At 41.7% G+C, this 20,428-nt stretch overlaps 1 protein-coding gene across 4 annotated transcripts in view; it reads right to left on the bottom strand.

Annotated features, from left to right (window-relative positions):
• The window catches only part of LOC115343871 (interferon-induced GTP-binding protein Mx-like), a 24,579-nt gene extending 4,151 nt beyond the window's left edge, over positions 1–20,428 (bottom strand). Inside the window, exons 1-14 of one of the 4 annotated variants that reach the window (XM_041124919.1) lie at positions 19,574–20,428; positions 16,902–17,050; positions 16,522–16,604; positions 13,213–13,538; positions 11,485–11,680; positions 10,421–10,558; positions 9,003–9,157; positions 7,227–7,365; positions 6,521–6,719; positions 5,681–5,759; positions 4,572–4,694; positions 3,635–3,776; positions 1,631–1,789; positions 644–720 (exon numbers count right to left, since the gene is read on the bottom strand). In XM_041124919.1, the coding sequence (XP_040980853.1) occupies positions 644–720; positions 1,631–1,789; positions 3,635–3,776; positions 4,572–4,694; positions 5,681–5,759; positions 6,521–6,719; positions 7,227–7,365; positions 9,003–9,157; positions 10,421–10,558; positions 11,485–11,680; positions 13,213–13,482 (1,677 nt within the window). In that variant the 5' untranslated portion in view covers positions 13,483–13,538; positions 16,522–16,604; positions 16,902–17,050; positions 19,574–20,428. Of the gene's footprint in view, positions 1–643; positions 721–1,630; positions 1,790–3,634; positions 3,777–4,571; positions 4,695–5,680; positions 5,760–6,520; positions 6,720–7,226; positions 7,366–9,002; positions 9,158–10,420; positions 10,559–11,484; positions 11,681–13,212; positions 13,539–16,521; positions 17,051–17,269; positions 17,799–19,573 lie in introns of those variants that run through there. The other 3 variants (XM_030020435.2, XM_041124920.1, XM_030020433.2) reach the window with 3 other exon arrangements.

Below are 20,428 nucleotides of genomic sequence, written 5' to 3'. Positions count from 1 at the left end.
GGGCACTCTGCTTCTTGGCTGTCCAGCATTGCTTCTCATCTCTTCCTCAAAGCTCTTTCTGAGAAACGGCCTTCAATGAGATCCATATCATTTAACTCCACCCCAAAACATGCAATCCCCCAAACTGTGAACAGTCATCTTCTAACTCTGTCATAGTTCAATGATTTTTGGCTTGTCTGCCGCTGCTCCTCTTTATCAAAGATGAGATTCGTGCACGGGCTAATATCCTGGCTTGCTTTTCAGAGAGGTAAAAGCACTTTTTAGCCCTCTGAGGCTACCCATACGCTTATAAATCATTGCAGGACTTAAATTTGAAATTATGTTTGCCTTTTCAAGGCAGCCATACCAGGTTTTCTTTGTATTGTGTTGTATGCATCAAGAATGTGATCAGAATGAATGAGGAATATATGTTTTAGGTCTTGTCAAAGTTGTAGTGAAAGGCAGAATGCACTTTCATTAATGCCTTTATAAATATTCTATAATTTTCAAGCTCTTCCTTATTTTATAAAAACCGTAGACCTGCAAGAAATTCCATGCTTGCATGAGGGTAATGCAATGGGGTAGGTACTGTAAGCATGGCTGTATTTACAAATGCCATTCTGTCTTGCTCTTGTCTTATCTCAGTTTATAGGTAGTGTCTCACCTTAGCAGCTCTGTTTAGATTGTGAAAATTAGCAAAATGCCTTTTAGTGAGTTCCATAAATTTCTCTTCAACCAGTCCTAAGGAAGAACACACAGACAAAATAGTCAGGTAAACAAGTGAGGTTTTTAAACTGTTAATATGAGACTTGGGAAAATTACCCATTTTCTGTGTCCATCCAGAAATAGCTGAGCAGCTGTACTGATGCACTATGCCTTTATGACCAATAAAAACAAGTAGGAATTTGGATTTCTAGGTCAAAGAGTGTGAGCCAGTAAAGACCTCCTGTAACCACTTAACACCTGAGAGATTGAATATCACTGAGATTTCTTTGATAAAGCAATTTCTGTGCTGTGTCTGACCAGATGTGCCATGACTTGGCCATGTAAGCACATCTGCATCTCACTCTGAGCGGCCTCCCCAGGAAGAGGGACTAGCGCATATAGTACAGAGCACTGAGTCTGGCACAGATGCTGTAGCTGCCTTCTAAGGCAAACATAGAAGAGAGAGGATCATAACGTACTTTTTCCTTAGGTGCTTTTTACTGGATGAACTATGTACCCTTTCCCCCAGCCATAAGAGTCACTGTATAATACATACAACATCATGCGAAGAACTGACAAAGAAGCTCCGTTCCCAGTTCAGGTTTGTGAATGCCGTTCCCAGGGCTTGGGAATACCAAGCAGCTTGGTTGGCACCAGGTACTTCTACTATACTATTTCTTTACTGTGTTATTTATTATAGTTACTTTCCTCCTTTCCACCAGCCACTGGGAAAAGTATTAACAAATGCTGGAGAGCACGTGTAGAGATTGGAGGCTCTAGAGAAGAAACAAGTCCCCAGGTTGAATCAGATTCACTTCCCCACTCTGGAGTACCCTGGCTGGAGCTCTTGCTCCAGCAGTGAGAACGTCGTCTTATCCTGGGAAAAAAAGTGTCAGGCGCACCAGTATCTCCCACGCAACAGCCTCATGTGGCCTGTGAGACATACCGATCACGTTGTTCAGTATCTCAACGGCTGGCTCCTCCAGTTCTATGATTTGCTCTTTTATGATGTCCTCAAATGCCCTGTAATTGGTAAAGCCCAGGAACTCCCGTCCACGATACTGGTCTTCATATTTCCACACTTTACTGGGTACATTTTTTTTAACTGTAATATTAAAATAACATTGCTTTACTACTAAATCACTCAATTTATAAATTTCAGATTTAAGAAGGAAGTCTATTTCTCCTCTTTGAAATACTCTTGAGAAGAAGAGCTACTGAGACGGTCTTTCGAGCAATACCATTACTACAGAACTGAGCTAACACACATTATTGCTCAGTGAATGAGCCATCTCACATACTGGATCAAGAATCTAACTAACGGAAAGGATCCAGAAATTATGATGGGGCTCAAAAATACTGGTTCTTCTTGGAATTGTTACCCTCACAGAGGTGGCCGTTACCAGTCGGTTCTGCGTTTTAAAAAACTCAGAACAAAACAAAACCACAAACTCGCTAAACAGTCTTATTCCAGGGAAACTACTGTTGACTAGCTATTTTTATTTAAGTTATCACAGTCAGTATTTCTTCGTTGACGTTGTATGAATTTGCCATCTTAAATGAGGTAGATCCCTTTGAATTGGTTTACATATTCAGGCAAATATGTGTTTCTAAGTGTTTTGAAAGGTTTTGATATTGCCCTCTTTTGGGGTCAAATTTGTGAATCATGGATCAAGTGCACATGTAGAAAGTGGAAGTCAAGACATGAATGCATTCAGTTCTAACATTCAGATATATGAGTCCATGGTTGGATAATAACGAGAAAAAAAAAAAAAAAAAGGCAGAAGTAGATGTGGAGTATCTGGCTCAGAGTCTGAAAATGTATCTCTACAGTTAAGGTAGTACAAAGCTGCAACATGGCCACAAGAACATCCATCAGCTTTGCAACAGAATGTTCAAGGCTTCAAGTATCGAAAGTATCTGCTATTTTTAATACTTTCATTCATCGTAAGGAAGGAGAAGTTAAACAGAATAATCTGACATGCAATGATGTACCTTCAGAAATCCTAGTGGTGGCTGATAAAAATGCTTTTTGCTGAGGAAGGGCTTGCTAAAGCTACCACTAGTTTCCAAGCTATGTAAGTGAACTCACTCTGCTGCACATGTAAATACTTCACCTGAGCATATGTACACATGATTTTGGGGTAGCATATTGTCAGCAAGAGCTGTGCTGTTGTAAGAGCTGCTGTGTGCTGCTGCCCTGATCCTATTGTGAAGTTGGACGTATTAGTTTAAATCAATGGGGATAACTTGAAAGCGCCCGGAGGATTCCCCACTGTGGTTCAGCAGCCACGTGATGCCTTGCAAGGCAAAAGCAAATAATGGGGTCTCTGAAAGATGTGAGAAAGATGCTGCAAAAGATGTTGTGTGTACAGCAGAGTTCGGTCTGCATGTATCACCCTACACCTCAGTTTAGAACTGAGTTCAGTTAAGCAATTAGCAAGGTGGGTAATGCACAGAAAGGGGTACTCTTTACAAGGTTGTGGGTATTTCAGGCTCAGAATTGCTTTCTCCACACCTTAAACTGGAGCTAAAGTAGAACAAAAAAGACCAAAATTCCAAAACATTAATAATAATAATAATAAATTACTACTACTACTACTACTACTACTATTACTATTATTTAGTGTTGGTTTTATTGCTGTTATTTAGAAGAATGGTTCGGAGAATCACCAACCAATTCTGTGCCACGGTCCACAGTCTTGATTTTATTTCTTTCCTGGGAGAAAAGACATCCACTGATCTCTCCCTAGAGACAACATTTAACACAAGCTGGGTCTTTGTCCCCAAGGACCAAAGCATAACTTGCCTAACACTACAACAGATGAATGCTCCTAGCTTCTTGTTTTTCACTTTCTTGAAAACAACCTGTTGATGATGCTGTGTCTTGATTTAAAAGCAAGGGAATGGAATCTCAGGTCAGCTGCAAGTGATGGTTTTCTATGCTTACCCTTTGCAGAACACTCTAGGAGAATCACCTCCCACGTGCGAAACTCTCTGCGGATTTTTGTAAACAGTCTGATTTCATTTCCAAACAACTGTTCGTCTCCAAGCATTGTCTGAGAGATGTCTTGATTAAAGAGTTTGATCAACTGCAATGAATTAAAGAACAAGCAAGCAATGTAGTAGTGTTTCATTTCTTCAGACTAACTTGCATATGTTAAGTAAATCCACAGTCATTTGATGTTAAAGCAGGGACATGGTTCATTGAAAATATCCCTTCCTTACATCTTTTATGCTCTTAGCTCCTGTTCTTTCCTTTTTTTTTCCCCCAAACCAGCACAGCTAGAGGAGAACAAACTTGATACTCTTTTTTTTGCTTGTTTTCTTTTGTTTTCCTGTGGACTCTCAGAACCATTTACTAAATTCTAATTGACCAGACCTGTATGAAGTCTTTGAAGGCTGATAAGCCTTCATGAGCACCTCTGCCGTCCTGCTGAAAGCTCGCTTAGGGAGGGATTAACTCCCCAAGACAAGACACTTAGGTGGACTTGCAAACCATATTTTGATACCAGGAATGCATTTGATCTTATGAGTGCTGTAAACAATGGAAACCCTTCAAAATGTCAGGCAGGCAGTAGTGTAAGTTTTCCCTCTCTGAGATGCTTGATTTTGACTAATCAACTGAGTTGTTCAGTTCTCTTGTCACATAATCACAGGAAAAAAATTGCTGGAAGGGGGCTCAAGCTCCTGTGGTCCATTATTTTTGCAGGTATGATGTATTCCTGCCAGAGGTTTGTCTGTGTTACTCTCAAAACACTTCAGTGACAGATACCACAAGCTTACTGGTGGTCCATGCTGATGGTTTGCTAACTTTAGGTGGTTTCTTTTTCTCCCACACTTACCTCCTAGCTCTGTTCTGTGACCAAACCAATATTGATACTTACATCTGTGAGGAAAATCAGCTTCTCAGACTCTGTTCTGGGTGTGCCTCTTCTATACTTTTGTAAATCTTGTAACGTTTTTTGGAGTGCCTCACGTATTTGGTTCTCTAGTGCTGGCAAATTTTTCTGGGGGTTAGACAGTAAAGAAGGGCATTTAGGTAGGTTGAACATGTCTGGTTTTGGAAGGAAAACAAAATCCCTCTATGACTGACCTACACCTGCACATGACATTTGCTGCTCTTAGGAGTCCAAGAGCTCGCTGTCCTTGCATCCTATGCATGTGATAGCATGGAAGTGCAAATATGGCCTTCACTGAGAGAAGGCGGGGGCTAACATCTCCCTGCAAAATCAGGCTGGACCTCACAGAGAGGTGGGCAGAGTAACAGCAGACTAGGGCAACATTTCACCTACAGTGAGCCAAAAACTATGTCCTCCCAGGTTGTGCCAGGGAGGTGGTGATGTGGCGATTGTACTGACCCCTCCATTCCTGATAAATACCTGAGTGAACATGGCTGTTTAGTTGCTTATTTTATGTGAGGTTACATAATTACATATTTTTTTCTGCTTCGGGACTGATTTTAGATGTTCCCTGTATTTTAGCATTTTCCCTTAATGGAATAAGATATTTTACTTACAGATATATGTATATAAAATCAAGACCCCAATATACTTATATTAGTATAGTAATATCATAAAACAATTAGATCGTACTTGAGATTTTGAAGACATTTTCATTTAAATAGAAATTATTGTGTTTTAGTAAGCTTTTAGCAGTAACTTGTCACCCAGCCGATCAACACTCTTCACAAACAAAAAGAAATATCATGGCTGCCATTGAAAAAGCAGGAGTTAGTTAGGGTCACAAGTAGATGAAATGATTTGCCTATTGTCAATCTTCAGCTTAAAGGCAAATCTGAGGACAGAGCATGGGTTTCTTTAACTCTCAGGTCAATTTGTTCTCACATTGCCAGATTGAAGTATAATTAAGTACTACCTATGCATGTAAAGATGCAATCCAATTGCAATCAATTGCAATCTAAGGTTGAAGGGCTAAACTTATTTTTAGGTAGTAACTGATACAAACAACTTAGTATGGCACCTCTGTTACTCACAATAATATGTTTCACAAGTTCATTTGTGAGCTTCTCTGCCAGATGAGGGATAGTAGCCCTTCCTTCTTCCATAAGAATGCTGCAAAAAAGAGGAAAAGGTGGTTTTGGATAGACCGCTTGTGCAGGGCAAGGAGGCAGCACTGATGCTCTGCTCTGTTTTCACTAGTTCTACTACACAAATTGAGTAAAGAAAGGGCTCTCTGGGGAGTGCTAGTACAGACGCAGCAGCAGCCCAGGACTTTCTGGGCACCATGGCTTTTATGCAAGAGTTGTTTGACAGCTACTGCTACTGGCTAAGCAAAGGGAAATGGAGAAGAATCTGAAAATAGCAAATTCTAACAGCAGATTAATGTGCTGCTGTATTATTTCTGCATGTGTGAAGTTCACTGATTCAAAACTCTTTTCACCTGCCGTTCTCTGTATTATGATTGATTTGCTGCTGAGTCATCTGGGAAAATCTGTGCCCTCAGCACAGGCAGTATCCTTTCTCATGCTGAGTTTCACCATGTTTTCCAGCGAATAGAAATATTTCAGTGCTTGACTTGACGTGCTCAGATGCTTAACTTGAATTCTTTGGGACTATTCTGAACTTCTGAAGTTCATTGCACTTCTCCCAGGGTTAAGGAGAGATATATATCGATCTTGCATCCAAAATACATTTTAAAATTTTGACATGTAAAATTCTTCTGGCTTACTGGAATGCAAGACTACATGGGCAATGAGAAATAGCGAGTCTAATTAATACCTGTTTGAAACCCTAATTTGAATCTCAGCAAGTCAACAGGAAGCTTTGAAGTGACTTTAATATGTTTTTGTTTAGGTCCTTTCTGTGAGAAGTACCTGAAATGTTTATGAGTCTCAAAGAATTTTCTCTCCTGCTGGATTGCAGCAGCCAAGGCCACTTTGTTGTGGATGTCCTGCTGCCCACGACACTTCACGATCATGTAACCTTTTTTGAGGGGGATGACCAGGTTTCGTATTATGTTAATGACGGATTCTTCGGTTCCTCTGTCCACCAGGTCGGGTTTCGTGAGGATCCCTGTGAAGTTCCCCAAAGAGAAAGTTAGTTGAGCGCAGAAGTTAAAGGTGGGAGAGGTGCAGTAGGACACCCCGCCACCAGTGCAGGAACGTTCTGTACTGTGTTTTATAAAGTAACTTCTCTTTGTTTTGTTTTTGTCTCTCCTAGAAAGCTCTCAGCTCCTGGGCTTCGCACTGTAAAACTTGCTCTACAGTTGGCCTCCCACCGTGCCTTTTGCCTTGCAAACCTTTTTTAACAGGCAACAGCAAAGCTTTCCCACCATTAACTCTGAGATTTTCAATTTCCAATTATTCATAACCTGAATGCCAGCAAGACTCAAAATTGAGGGATTCTTAGAGCTACTGGATCATCTCAAGCTTTGTAAGTAGTTTGTTTAGGCTGTTTGCTTTTTTTTTCCTTCTTCTAGTAGCTAATTTCACAGAACTGGAGTGGAATACAGAACATCGGACCTTCATGGAAAAAAAGATTTGCACTTCTCTTCAGCTTGTAGCTTAAAAATTGCCTCACCTAGTGTCCTTTCTCCACTGGGGTCCACCTCTTGAGCCATTTTCAGTGCTTCTGTTGTTGCAATATCCACATTACATGGCACCACTACCAAATTGAGTGTCTCTTTGCAGCCAATAATTCTTTTAAGTAGCATTTTGATCTGCAATGCAATACAGCAGTAATGAAGTTCAATGAAATCAGATGCTTGCATGTAGGCTGTGACCATTTCTAGCAATACAAGCCACTGTCTGATGACATTAAATATCACATATACTGAGGATAGTATTACATGCTAGAGGATGGCATGGAAATGGGTCAGCAGAAGAATGCAGTCTCTTTTCCTATGTCAAGATTAATCCAAACATCTAACATGACTGAGACCAGACTGTTGTTACGCCTTTCCTGAAAGCTATGTAAAGTTTAACCTCTCATGCATATAAACTTTCATTATAGAAATATTAAAGACATTTCATAAATAATCACATGTAAGAAAAACAAGTTCTGATGTCTAGGTACACACTTATGGAAAGAAAGAGAGTTAGATTATGCTGATAAATCTCAAATTCGTTTCTCTGAAAGGAGAGCAAATGTCTTTAGCTTATATTGCAGTGGAGTATGTGTGAAAAAAAAGTCACACATGACATCTAGTTGGTGTTGTTTCTTTGTTTCAATGCCAAACTGAAGGAGTTTCTCATAGTTTGTGTTGTATTGCAAAAGGTTAACACAGATCTATTGTGCTTATACTAAAGTAAGTTAACTCTTTTTTTTCCCCTGAGTTTTGGTAAGGGTGCCTCTCTTTTCTACTTCCCATCCATCCCAATTTCTGACATGCTACAATGCTATAGCCTCCATCTCTGAAGCATGCAGGCAGCTGGGGATGATGGAAATATGTGGATCATGTCACATCTGCTGCTTTCTTCTGAATGCAATAGAAAGATTACTACCTAATTGTGAAATGAAATTCCTCTTCTCCCAGAGAGTAGAGCCCAGACAATCCAATCTTGTCTCATTTTTGTTGATATGTCTAGTTTAGTTTGAGCTACTCTTATTCCAAGTTCCTATATAAAGGTATTTTAGGAGAAACGATACACCCAGCTCCTGCACATCACCCTCACAGCTGGCCTTGTCCAACTAGAGTTTTATTTGCATTCCCCAACATTTCTTCTAAAAGCAGCTAGAGGAAGAATAGAGATCCCCTCCACTTTAACGCATATTCTGTTTACTTCAAAAAGGGTCTGCTGAGATCCCTTAAGGGATGAGAAAAACCAGGACAGGTCTGATTCTGATGTGCTCTGTAAGTAAGGGATCACAGAGTGATGAAACTGTAAGAGGACCAATTTGCTGCCTTGCTCCAGAAGAGCTTACAAGAACTCAGATCTATTCACCTTTGCCAAATACATCCACAGAGCTGGTAAGAGACAACTCATTTTGGGATGTATCCATCTTCCAGACTGTGGTCTAGCCAAGGGACACAAGGGCAACCCAGTGCTCAGGGTCCATACAGACGCCTTATTCTGTGCTGCCATGGGTAGGCTGTGTCAAGGCACCTGAGGTAGCTCCTTCACGGCTAGCGTGGGCAGCTCCCTCCTGCACGACAGGACAGACAGGAGATCCTGGATGTCACTGTTCCTATCAGCAATTCCTTGCCTGAAAAATAGGCCTGTTTGTTAGTGTAGCTGTATTGCTGGCTCAGAAGCCCAACATAACAACTCCGGTGTCCTACGGCAAAGGCTCGCATGTGAGGTACGTTACAGAAGTGACCCTGTGCACGGGTTGACTTATGAGACTGAGTTTTACCTGTTCCCCAATGTCTTTTGGCTGATCCCCCACAGCCACTCTGGCAATTCCAGGAAGATCAATTAGTGTCAGATCTGGGACATCTGGGGACCGAATTTCTAGGGAAATTAGTTCTCCACTAATGGCACCTCTAGTACCAGCCACAACATCCTGGGCTGCAAGAAGAAAAGAGCAAGGCAATGAATACAAGCTTCAAACAATGCACCAAAGAGAAGTTGAACACAATGACTTTTCAAAGTACCTACTACCACCTAAGGTTCCTTTAGGCTTGGCTTTTTTCAGATCCAGCCATGCACGTAAATCCATTTATGGAAAAATCTAAGGAAATTATGATGTGATACGTGGGTACGTGAAGTCCTTTTGGAATGTGAACTGTAATATTTTACACAGCATATACTTATGAACTCCCATATATGCAGTCAAAATACATGTAAATAAACAACAATGCAAGTGATCAGATAAAAAACTGGTCAGTTGTAGAAATGCTTCCTCAACTTCAAGACAGTTTGTAGTCATTAATTAATCCTTTCCTGCCTTGAAAGATAAATAGATTTTATTCTATATTCTTCACATTTTGATAGAGAGGTTGAGAGATCAAGTAATTTGTCCCAGATCTTATAAGGCAATAAAGCTTGAACTATGAACAACATAGAGAGGCAAGGAAACCCTGTACCTATTCTCATGAGACATTTTCAGCTCTGTAATTAGCTTAATCAATTCATACTACTTGCCTTGCTGGTTTTGGAAGGATATATTGAAAATATCCAAATAATGCATTGAAAAGCTAATGAAAAAACATTAGGACAAATAACAATGTTGCAGAGCTGTGCTAGTCAAGGAAATAAGGACAATCCAACTTTCACATTTAGGGCAAGTGCTTACTGCCCTTTGGGTAAGAAAAATGTTTCCTTACACAGCATGAAATACCATAAAAGTAAAGCTGTGGCATGGGAAGCACAATGATTGAGGCTGTGGTCACACTAGCTGGCAGAAGCTCTCTATACCCTCCACTCTGCCTTCTTGCAGTTTTCTCCAAAATCATAAGACTTCCAGCCACAGACACCTCAAGCATTCTCTGAGCTTTTGAACTGATGACAGGAACCATTTAAGGCTCTGCATGTTTACAATTTGACAGACAACCTCCCCAAACCAGGCAGACAGCATACAGCTGAGGACACAGCCTGAGCTTTTGTCGGACATCACGGGTCATCTTCACCACTGAAGTAGTAACACAGCTCTCTTGAGAGAGTTATATTATGCTACCCTGCCGCCTTCTGCTCTGAATTCAGCTCTCGGTGTTACTCGTGGCTACAATCACTGTGTTAGTCTGGGGACTGCTGCTCAGCCTAAGAAAAGGGGTGAAAGGATTCAGAGGAGATTGAGCAAGCCAAATCAGAGGGGAATATGTTACAGCTCACCTTGTCTTATTGCTTTCTCCACCTCAGAGGCATTCTGGAGCTCTATGCTGATGTTGCGGTAACAAATTTTCCCTTTCCATGCCTGGGTGGCAGGTATTCTTTTCAGTTTAAGTTCCAAGGGGCATCGAGTAACAATACCTGCAGAAGTTCCAAAGACAGAGGCATCTCTCTCAGCAGTTGTTATGCATGATACACAGCCATGGACTGCGTGGCATACACAGCATTGCCTAATACTTCACACGGAGACACAGAAATGTTCCAAGAGACATTGCCAAAGGGCTCTGGTCTGACTTCCCGCCCAGAGTAGGATTGTCACTGTCACTAGATGAGGTCAGCCATGGCTCTGTCCAGTCATGTCTTGTCTTGCAAACCTCCAAGGATGGAGATTCACACCTCTCTGGGTGACCTGTTTCAGTGCACCTACACCCTATGAAAACCTTTTCCTCAAGTCCAGCCTGAAAGACTAGATGGTATTGTCAGCTCATACAGAATTTGCAGAAGTTGTATGTGTGTGTTTACACACACACACAGAGTTGGAAAGTGAGCCTTCCAACAATCTTCTCTGACTTAAGAAACATCCAAGGCACATGTTTGTAAGTAAAGGCCTTTGTACGTTTTTTGCCAAAAAAAGGTATGTGTAAGAAAACCGTGTTAAAAAAACCCAAACCAACCCCAAAAGCAAATTTCAAAACTAGTCTTCCATGTGAAACCAATACTCTGCTGCACTACTCTTTGCTGGGAAATGAACAGAGTCCGCTGATGCTACCTTTCAGTCTGTCCATAGTTTGGGGCAAGTATGCTACACTATACTCTTCTTACTTCTGGTCTCCTGACCACCCAGAACATGTGCCTTGCTGGAGTTACCCTGAGTGCCCCACCTGTACATCCATTTCTTTTACTGGAAACCAGAGCTGAGAAGGCCCCTGGAGTCTCACAATTTAGATATAGTCTCAGTCATGGAGTTATCCAATCCTAGACCAAGCAAACAAACAAAAAATCCCTTCCATCCCATCAAAGTGATCAAAGTGAAATTCAAGTGAAAACCTGAGAAGGTGAATTCTTACCATTGCCCCTAGGAAGAGCAACACCAGACAGGGCTTCTAGGACAGAGCTTTTCCCGGAGCTCTGGTCTCCAATCACTGCGATAGCGGGCAAAGCCAGGTCTTTTTCTATTCCAAGAGCTCTTAGGCTGTCGACGAGATCAATGCAGGGTCGGATCTTTTCCTCATATTGGTTGCACAAGCTATGTTCTGCTGTCTGCTAGAGATAAACTTACAATGAATTTTCCATAATTTTAAAATAAGTTGTTTCCACACAAAAAAGCCCCTTCTAGGCATCTTTTCCAGCTCATCATTCTCTAGTAAACCTTATGTACTGGCATCAAGCTGTACTTCATATCACTGTACATCCTTGCACCTCCATGTTATAAACAGGTATTCTGTAAATATGACAAAATCAGTTGAGGTTGGCTTAATCATCATCCTTACTAAAATTACCAAATTTTGTAAGCTATCCTGAGAAGGTAAATAGTAAAAGGAGACCTCATTGCTAAGTGTGCTTTTTCAATTTTTTTTTTAATAACTGCCATTTTCTTCCACTCATCTACAGATGTACTGAAGTATGTGTATGCAAATGAATACTAGTCCCAGTAATAAGAGAATTTAGTTCAGCTTATTAAATCTTTGTTTTGAAGTTTGAAGATTTAGTCTGTGCACAGACACCAAAAGTGTTCTGCTGTAGTGTCCTTAACAGGTGACTAAAATCTTTTAGATCATCATGGCTCTTCTTTCTTTGCCTCATTTTAGGCTAGGGTAAGGGATGAATATGAGTGATTTGTTTTTAAATGACTGATTATTGTCATTTTTGGTTTTGATACATGTGCCAGCTATTAACATGGGCTCTTCACTTTCATGGAAACAAACCAAATAATTTCCAGCCCTTTACAAAACTGATCCACCTGCTGTTAAATATGCCCAGCTAAAGTGTATAAAGATCAGCTTGGTCTCTTCTCCCTGTTCCTTTCTCTGTGTTCCAGTCTGACTGCTGCATTTAGAAATGCAATTTTGAGAGCACCAATATTTTACAGGCCCTAACGGGCCAGGCACATTCATACCTGATGATCTGAAAAGAAAAATTAAAGTTTCCCACCATCACCTTTGTCTAAGAAAGCCGCTTCTGAAATTATGTCTATCAATCAGATGTAATCAAACAGAGCAGATTTTTCTTTCAAGATGAGAAAGACAGCACACATTACTGGAGGCAGGTATTTTAAAACCTTATTGTTAACCCTTCCCTACTATCTTCATTACGATGTTTACTAGTCAGTAAATCCCAACCATTCTCAAGGAACTTCATTAACTGTGACACAGACTTAAAAACAATCTGTTTTCAGTGTCAAATATTCACCACGTTATTATTAACCTTTCTTTCTATTTCTTTTGAAGGTGGCAGAGCCTCAAGTAAAAAATATCTCAGATTTTAGGATTTCTGTTCAACATTTGCTAATTGTTACCAATGAAACAGATAGACGTTGCACATTAAATTGGCTGCTAGGCTGCTGCCATCCTATTTTTTACACCTACATTTTTAATGCGTGCAGATTAACTGCAGGTACCTATCTTCCTACTTACACAAATGACTGCTTGGCCTTGATCCCAAAGGTACTCCTCTGCTTAGACCTAACAGATCTTGCAGATTGCCCAAAGAGACAAAGGAATTCATTTTGGGGCACAAAGTGAAACACAGGAGTAAGAGTGGGGAGGATCTATGCCCTCTTCTGATATCTGCCTTACCTTGTCCTGTTCTCCGTAGTACTGTTTCTTCAACTCCTTCTGCTCATAGTTAGGCTTTCTCTCGATCACATTCTCCGACGTCAGAAGACCTTCATTTTCTAAGTCTGGCGGGAGAGGTACTAAAAAAGCTTCTAAAGACGGTTGTAAGGAAGGTGGTGCAAAACCATCTTTCTTCAGGGCAAATTTCGTTCTTTCAGAAAGCTGTTTGAACGCTACACTCTTGTTATCCATGGTCTGCTGATTTTTTGGCCTACTTTGTAGGTTGTCCATAAGTGCTTCACTAAATAGTGATTACTGTCTGGTCCAACCACTCTTCTGTACAGATTCTGAAATCAAATATGGGGCACAGAGTGACTCCAGCTTGCAACAGTGATCATAGCAGAGAAAATCAAACACCACTTTTATTTACTGATTCAAACCCTCAATAGATACCAAGTGCCACAGCTCTTTTCAAATCTCTAGAATTGCTCTCCAGAGGATAGACTTGAAACACTTCTCCCTACTTCCCTTATGCTTTCTTTGTGTTTTCAAAAAAAAGAAGTTGCCACAGAGTAAACAAGCATATTTTTGGGGAGGGAAAACATGCTACTCCAGTTTTTGCAAAAAGCCAGTTTTCCTCAATGAAATATTTTGCTGAAAGGTGTTTAGAGAAGCTCAGTCAGTAAGGCAACTGCTGGGCATGGCTGGAGAGAGTGTACAAATGCTTAACCTCAGTCACCTGGGATCAGGGGTACAGGGCTGTGTGGCTGCACAAGGAGGGTCTACACGGGTGGGCCACCGGCAATGAGAGTAGGACGCACCAAGCCATAGTCTGCTATGTAGCCGGCCTGCCTCGCTTGTGGTAGAAACACTTGCCAGAGGCAAGTCTTACACCTATTTTAGAAGCTCGGGATCTCAGTGTCCCCCCTCTATAGCTTAAAACCCTCTCCAAAAAGCAGACTTTGCTTGGCATGATGTTAGAGAAGGGAGAACTAGGAGACTTTTTATCTTCTTGTTCAGCTTTTCTTTATGTAAAAGTTTTGTTGACATATTTTCTATGGGTGACTGAAGAAACTAGGGGCTTTTGATGTGATGTTTTCCAGGGAAAGGTATTTCCAGAGAGAATGACCTAATGAAAAAAAACCCAACAGTATTTTTTCAAAGCTAGGTTTTTTTAACCTCCCCCTGCCAAAACCAAGATCTGTTTAACTCAAACACTTGGGAAAATGAATTAGGAGAAAGACATTTTTGCTTGAAATATCTTCCTGTTCTTTTAATTTTTTGGTTGAATTAAATTTACAGGTTTTCTAATTTGAGCAGATGTTGTACTAGGATGATCAGACACAATGTGAGTTATACTTTCAATGTGTAAAACAAGTGTAGAAGAAAACCCAGTATAATTCCACACTTGCTATTCAGTCTTTCTTTTTAATAAAGCAATACTTTTTTTTTAAATACATATTCCTGTCTCCTTTTATTGAAATAAAAAATAAATTACTATGGGGAAACTTTTCAATTTTGATCAGCAATAAAAGATGACTGAACTACTTTAATTTCTTTATAGGTATTCATTTTACAGTTCCCTCATCTTTTGCCACACGTCCCCTTTCTTTAATATTTTAGTATGAACTTTGTTCTCTTTCTGTTAATTAATTATAAGATTTTTCTTCCTTGAATGAAGACCCAGTGCTTTATCTGCAACAAATATACATTCCTCAGTTCACTGGGCACCAGATTCTTTTGTGATTTTCTACTGCTACAGGAAATAATTTACTGATAATAATGTTTCTAACAGTAATCCTTTTTATTGCCTCTCCCATTCTCTACCTGCCTTTCAATTTAGTGGAATGAACACTCCCTATAAATTTTTATTTTAATGTAAATATTATCCAGGAACAATTTTCTGTCACTTTTACATTATTATTTACATTCATTGGGCTGTGTTCAGAGTTATTCATGTACTGGTTTTAGCATACGGCCTCCTAAACATGGATGTGTTCCCTTCAGAAACACATATATATACAGCAAGCTTTAGCCATCCTTATAATGAATAGGATGAAATGCAAAAATACTGTAGTGAGGCCACCAGGAAAAAACAAAACAAAAAGAAAAAAGGAAGATCTTGCAAGATAAACTTGTGACATCTGGGAAACTGAGATTTAAGGAGTCTGACAAAAAAAGTGACAGCTTTTAAAAATTTTAGTGCAAGGGCTATATCTTACCATGTACCTAGAAGGTTTTTTTAGCTAGGTCTACAGTGCAGACCACAGTGTGCACACACAGATACACAACCTAACAAAGACACCCACAGTAAGCAGCGGAGTCAATCAGCATGCGTGGATTTCTGGGGCTACCCAGGTGTTCTCCACCTGGACCTCAAAAAGGTTAGATAGGTTGGTGCAACCCTTCACTCTGCCATGCAGGCATAGTGATTTCTTTGTCTACTGAGCCTTGACAACATCCGATGAAAGAAAGAAAGAAGGAGAGGAAAAGAAGAGCTGCAATTTTTAAGTGCCTTTCTGAAACTGGCCAGAATCCACATGCGAAACATAACACCTGGATGACGTGCTGATACTGAAAGTTTAACAACGCCCTCACCAGACCTGCCCCTGCCTCCGTGATTGGGATAATATTAGTTTCCTTGAACCTTACCTTTAGATGCCTGCCTGCCTGTGTGTTGAAAACCTCCCCCGGCACAACAACCACTACACAACCACATCTGCGTGAAGCACCAACCTGCTGATGGTCCTAAAGAGGAGTTGCCTCATTTTTCTCTAATGATGCTGCCTTTGCATCTCGAGGGGTAATCTGCTATCAAACCCAAAGTGCAAAGCTGCGGTGCTGAACCCACACTGCTCTTGCATTCATTCACTCTGTGTCTAGCCAGAGGAGTGCATGGACTTCTGCCTGACATAGCCTGTGACTTCAGGATATTTGGGTAAACTACACAGCCTCTGGGTTATATGTTTATTAATTCTAGCTGTCTTCTCAGAAAAAAATGAAACAATGCAAAGCTTATGATGCTACACATGAATACTGCCGGCCGGACTGTGTTGTGGAACACTGCCCCCACAGAGAACATACTTTAAAAAATGTGTTCCAATTTAAATGCCATCTCTCAGTCATCTTCCTTTAAAGAAGAAATGATGCTAATGTCTTGACTTTTTCCCTACCCCAGAAAACAACAAATCCTACTCCTGGCAACCTTGTTCGAGCACATTTACTTTAGACACTTATGCAGCCTTCTCACATGCAACTATTAAAAGGAATGAAGCTAACAGTCAAAAATTGCATGACTATTTTTAGAAGAAGGAAAAGAGAAACTCCTACCTGTGTAGCGTCCTGTAGCAAGGAGAAACAGTAACTTCTCAACTTCTTCTGGTGCTTTTTTATTTACAGGCTCCACCTACATGCTGTGACAAGAATCAGGAGAAATGAAACCAATTCTGACACGAAAAGGGGCCCGGTTCATGATAGCTCTGGAAATAATGATGCAATGTCATTTTTTTTCTTTCATTTCCTTATATGCCAGCCAACTTTCCTCCTGTTGTTTAGCGGATGACAAAACCGAAACTCCTCAGGAGCACAGCTGGCCGCCTCCTCGTGTGGCTCTACTGCGTGGTGGGGTGACAGGGGCAAATGGCAGAGGTACTTGGAAACATTGCCCATGAGCAACAACCCCTCTTTCCTCCCCCAAAAAGTCAGCTTACCGAGTCAGCTCACTGGCACGGGTGGGGTAAAACCAGCCGGGTCGAGCGAAGACCAGGCAAGCTGCTGTGCCTCACTCACAGCAGGGCTGCCCGCCGGCGATGCTGGCCCCACGCCATCCGGGGGACCCTTTCAGCCTCCCCATCCCTTCCTGTAAAAAGCAAGTGGGTGAGGGTCCCCTCCACAGGAAAGGGAGGGTTTTTTCTGCCTCACAGCGAGACTTTTCAGCCCAGGCGGAGTGGCAAGCCGTGCCACCGCTCACCCGGGTTGCACCTTTGCTGTCAGAGGCTGCAGGGTACGGCTGAGGTTGCTGAACATGGGTGACAAGAAAGCAAAGCCACACACAGTGTGATTTATCGGTGTTAGGCACTGCTTCGGGGCAGCCAAGGTCTCGAGCTGTTTCTCAGGTCCTTGCGCTGTTTTCTCAACGTTACTGGGTCAGGATGCTCCCTCTTCCACTGTCTTTGCTGTCCTGCCCTCATTTTTTGTGTTTTTGTAGGCTCTAAGCTGTTAAGCAAAACCAGCTTGCTTTGTCCAGTCAGGGGCTTTGCAAGTCTGATGCAGGATCAGCCCTTATTTCTCACTCTCTCTGGTTTTGACTGCTGCGTCAATCAGCTGCTGTCAGTTCCTGGTGGGTTTTGTGGGGTTCAAACTTCCTTACTCTAGTCCGTGGGTCCGACCGAACAGCAGTCACGGTGTTCATTAGAGCCAGCCTCAGCCCTTCTTCCTAATTCCTCGTCTAGCAGTGACTGAGAGGGCTTGTTCCCGAGCTCCGGCTGCAGGCGTGGGCAGCACCGCGGCTCGGCGTGGGCCGCGGCCGGGCACCGCAGCTGCCAGCTCTCCTGGCCCCCTCCACCATCCCTCTTCTTGCACTCAAGCGTGTAGGAGACCTGTCTGAGCAGGAATGGGCTTCTAAGTCGTGCTACCGATTAGCTTATTAGTTGTCAGCAGTGCCTTTGTTATGTGACTCATTCAGTTATGGGGTTTTGTTTAATCACAGTTACTTGACTGATTCAGTTATGGGGTTTAATCACAGTACTGTGTTTCAGAGAAAGAAAGGAGCTCTGGGCGGTGTCACCTTGCTGTGAAGGGAGAAATTGGGGTTCTCCTTTCTCCAAATGTCAGGATTTTGGTTCTCCTATTTTCTCCTGAATCAGCAAAATAAAATCTTTACCCCCTTACTGCGAAATGTTTTAGTGTAACGCATCGAAAACAGTTTTCATGCTTATGTAACGATTTATAACAGCATGTTTCACTGGCAATACAGTTCTACAGATTAAGACAACACAATAAAGGATGTTTAAAATTAGGTTAAGCAGAATTTCGTTCAAATCTTAGAAGTGTAGATTATGTTTTGAAATTATTTTAATGAACAGAAGAACGGGACATGATGCAAAAGATGAAAGACCAAGCATTTGTCAAAGCAAATTCAGATTATATTTTAAAAAAGGAATATTGTAATGTAAATGCACTAGTTGGCAGGATCATTATGTGACATAAACTGTCAGACAAAATCCTTAATCATAAAATTATTCAGGTAGGAAGGGACTGCCAGATATCATCTAGTCGAACCTTATAACTCAAAGTGGTTCAGACTGTGTTGTCTCAGACTTTATCCCGTCGAGTCCTGAAAGCCCCCAAGGATGGAGATTCTACAGCCTCACTGTGAAATTAATTCAATCGATTAAATAGGCTTAGTGTGATTCTTTTTTCTTCTTCATATCCAGCTGGATATAACCCCCCTGTTTCAGTTTATGCCCCCTGTCTCTCATTTCCCACTGCCCCAGGCATCTCTGCAAAGAGCCCAGCACCATCCTCTCAGACATAAGTGCTGGGGGGCCGCTACAAGCCCACCCCCACAGCCATCCCTTCCCCGGGGTGAGCAAGCCCTGGGGCCACTGCTCCTGCCCTGCCCTCCCTCAAACTTGCCATTCTGTCCATGTCTTTCCCATACTGGGGCCTCTAAACAGGAGGCTTGTCACGAATGAGTGATTTAGATCACTTAAAGAATTACCGTCAAAGGTATTAGCAAAAGGTGATTTTCATGTGAATTTGTAACAGTGTGACTTAACAAGGTTCAGTGGCAAGATTCACTCTATTACTTAGTACATGGAAGAAACATACAAAGGAAAATTGAGTTAGAATCCAGTTAGAATGATTCATACAGAGACCAGAGATGAAAAAGTGTAAGGGAGACCCTCCCATTACATCATGAAGTTCAGAATGACCCCCTAGCTTTCTAAACTCCTTCTCAGAGAGGAGTCTACATGCGGCTGGATCCAGACTTAGTCTCAGATTTGGTCAATGGTTTATGTCTAATTGTATTAATATAAAGGGTAAGGAAAACCTCCTGTTGAGTTACTACGCCAATGTGTCGGGGAGTGAGTGATTATGGATCCTACACAACTTTGAGGTAGCAGCAATTTAAGATTTATTAGCACTATTACAGTAAATCACAAGATTAAGTCATATGACTTTTAACAATACTTAATCATCAGCCAATTATCAGAGTGATTTAATAAAATTTGCTATAAACAACACTACAGTTTCCTAAATCAAATTGCACACACACTCAGATACAGAGGTTAACCTATGATCAAGATTTTTTCTCTCTTTGCCAATTGTAGTAAATTATTTGAAACTTTGCAAAATCTAATTGTAGTGAATTACTCACTATTCTCCTTTGTCAGCATTTGTCAGCAGACGATCTTTGACCCCTTCTTCATCGGCGTCTATCAGCGGAAGATCTTGGAAATCCTTGCAAAACCTACTCTTCGAAATCCTCGCGAAATCTACCCTGAGAGGCATCCCAACTCAGGGGGAGATGCTGGGTCACAGCCTGCTGCGATCCTGGAGAGCTCAAAGGCTCTTGCTTAGGATCGCTATTTATAGGATCGCGAGATGAGTGACTTTGGTCAGTATATTTCCATTCTGGCCACAATTCTTGTCAGGTAATTCTGGCACCTTCCAGGGCAGGCCACGATCCAGGCAGCAGGAGTTTCAGGTATGGTTAGGGAGTGCCTAATCGTCCTAACTCACTGTACCATAACCAGGACAAGAAACTACCAGATTGTCCCAACTCACTGCACTTGTAGCCAAAACAAGAACACAGTGTTGGCTGGTCTTGACATTGCAACGTGGCTCAGGGGGTCTGCACCACCACAAGGCTGTACCCAGATGAGGTCTAACCAGTGACAAGCAGAGGGGGACAGTCACATCCCTCCATCTCCTACCTGCTCCTGTCCACACTACGCAGGGTGCTGCCGGTGTTCATTCCTGCCGGGACACGCCGCTGGCTCACGTTTAGCCTAATGTGCACCATGACCTCTACGGTGCTTTCCAGCAGAGACGCTCCCCAGCTGGCCAGTCCCCAGTTCATGGCACTGCAGGGGTTTATTCTGTCCCAGGAGTAGGATTTTGCATCGGTCCTTGCTGAGTGGACAAGGACCTTCATAAAAAAAAGGCAAATAAATTAACATCTTCAGACAACTGTTAAGAAAAACACTACCAAAAAAAAAAAAAAAAAGCC

This window comes from Aquila chrysaetos, chromosome 7 (genome assembly GCF_900496995.4).
Source record: "Aquila chrysaetos chrysaetos chromosome 7, bAquChr1.4, whole genome shotgun sequence".
In the NCBI taxonomy this organism is placed as follows: domain Eukaryota; kingdom Metazoa; phylum Chordata; class Aves; order Accipitriformes; family Accipitridae; genus Aquila; species Aquila chrysaetos.
Note: the sequence above shows the minus strand (reverse complement) of the source record. Positions and strands in the feature narration are given on the sequence as shown.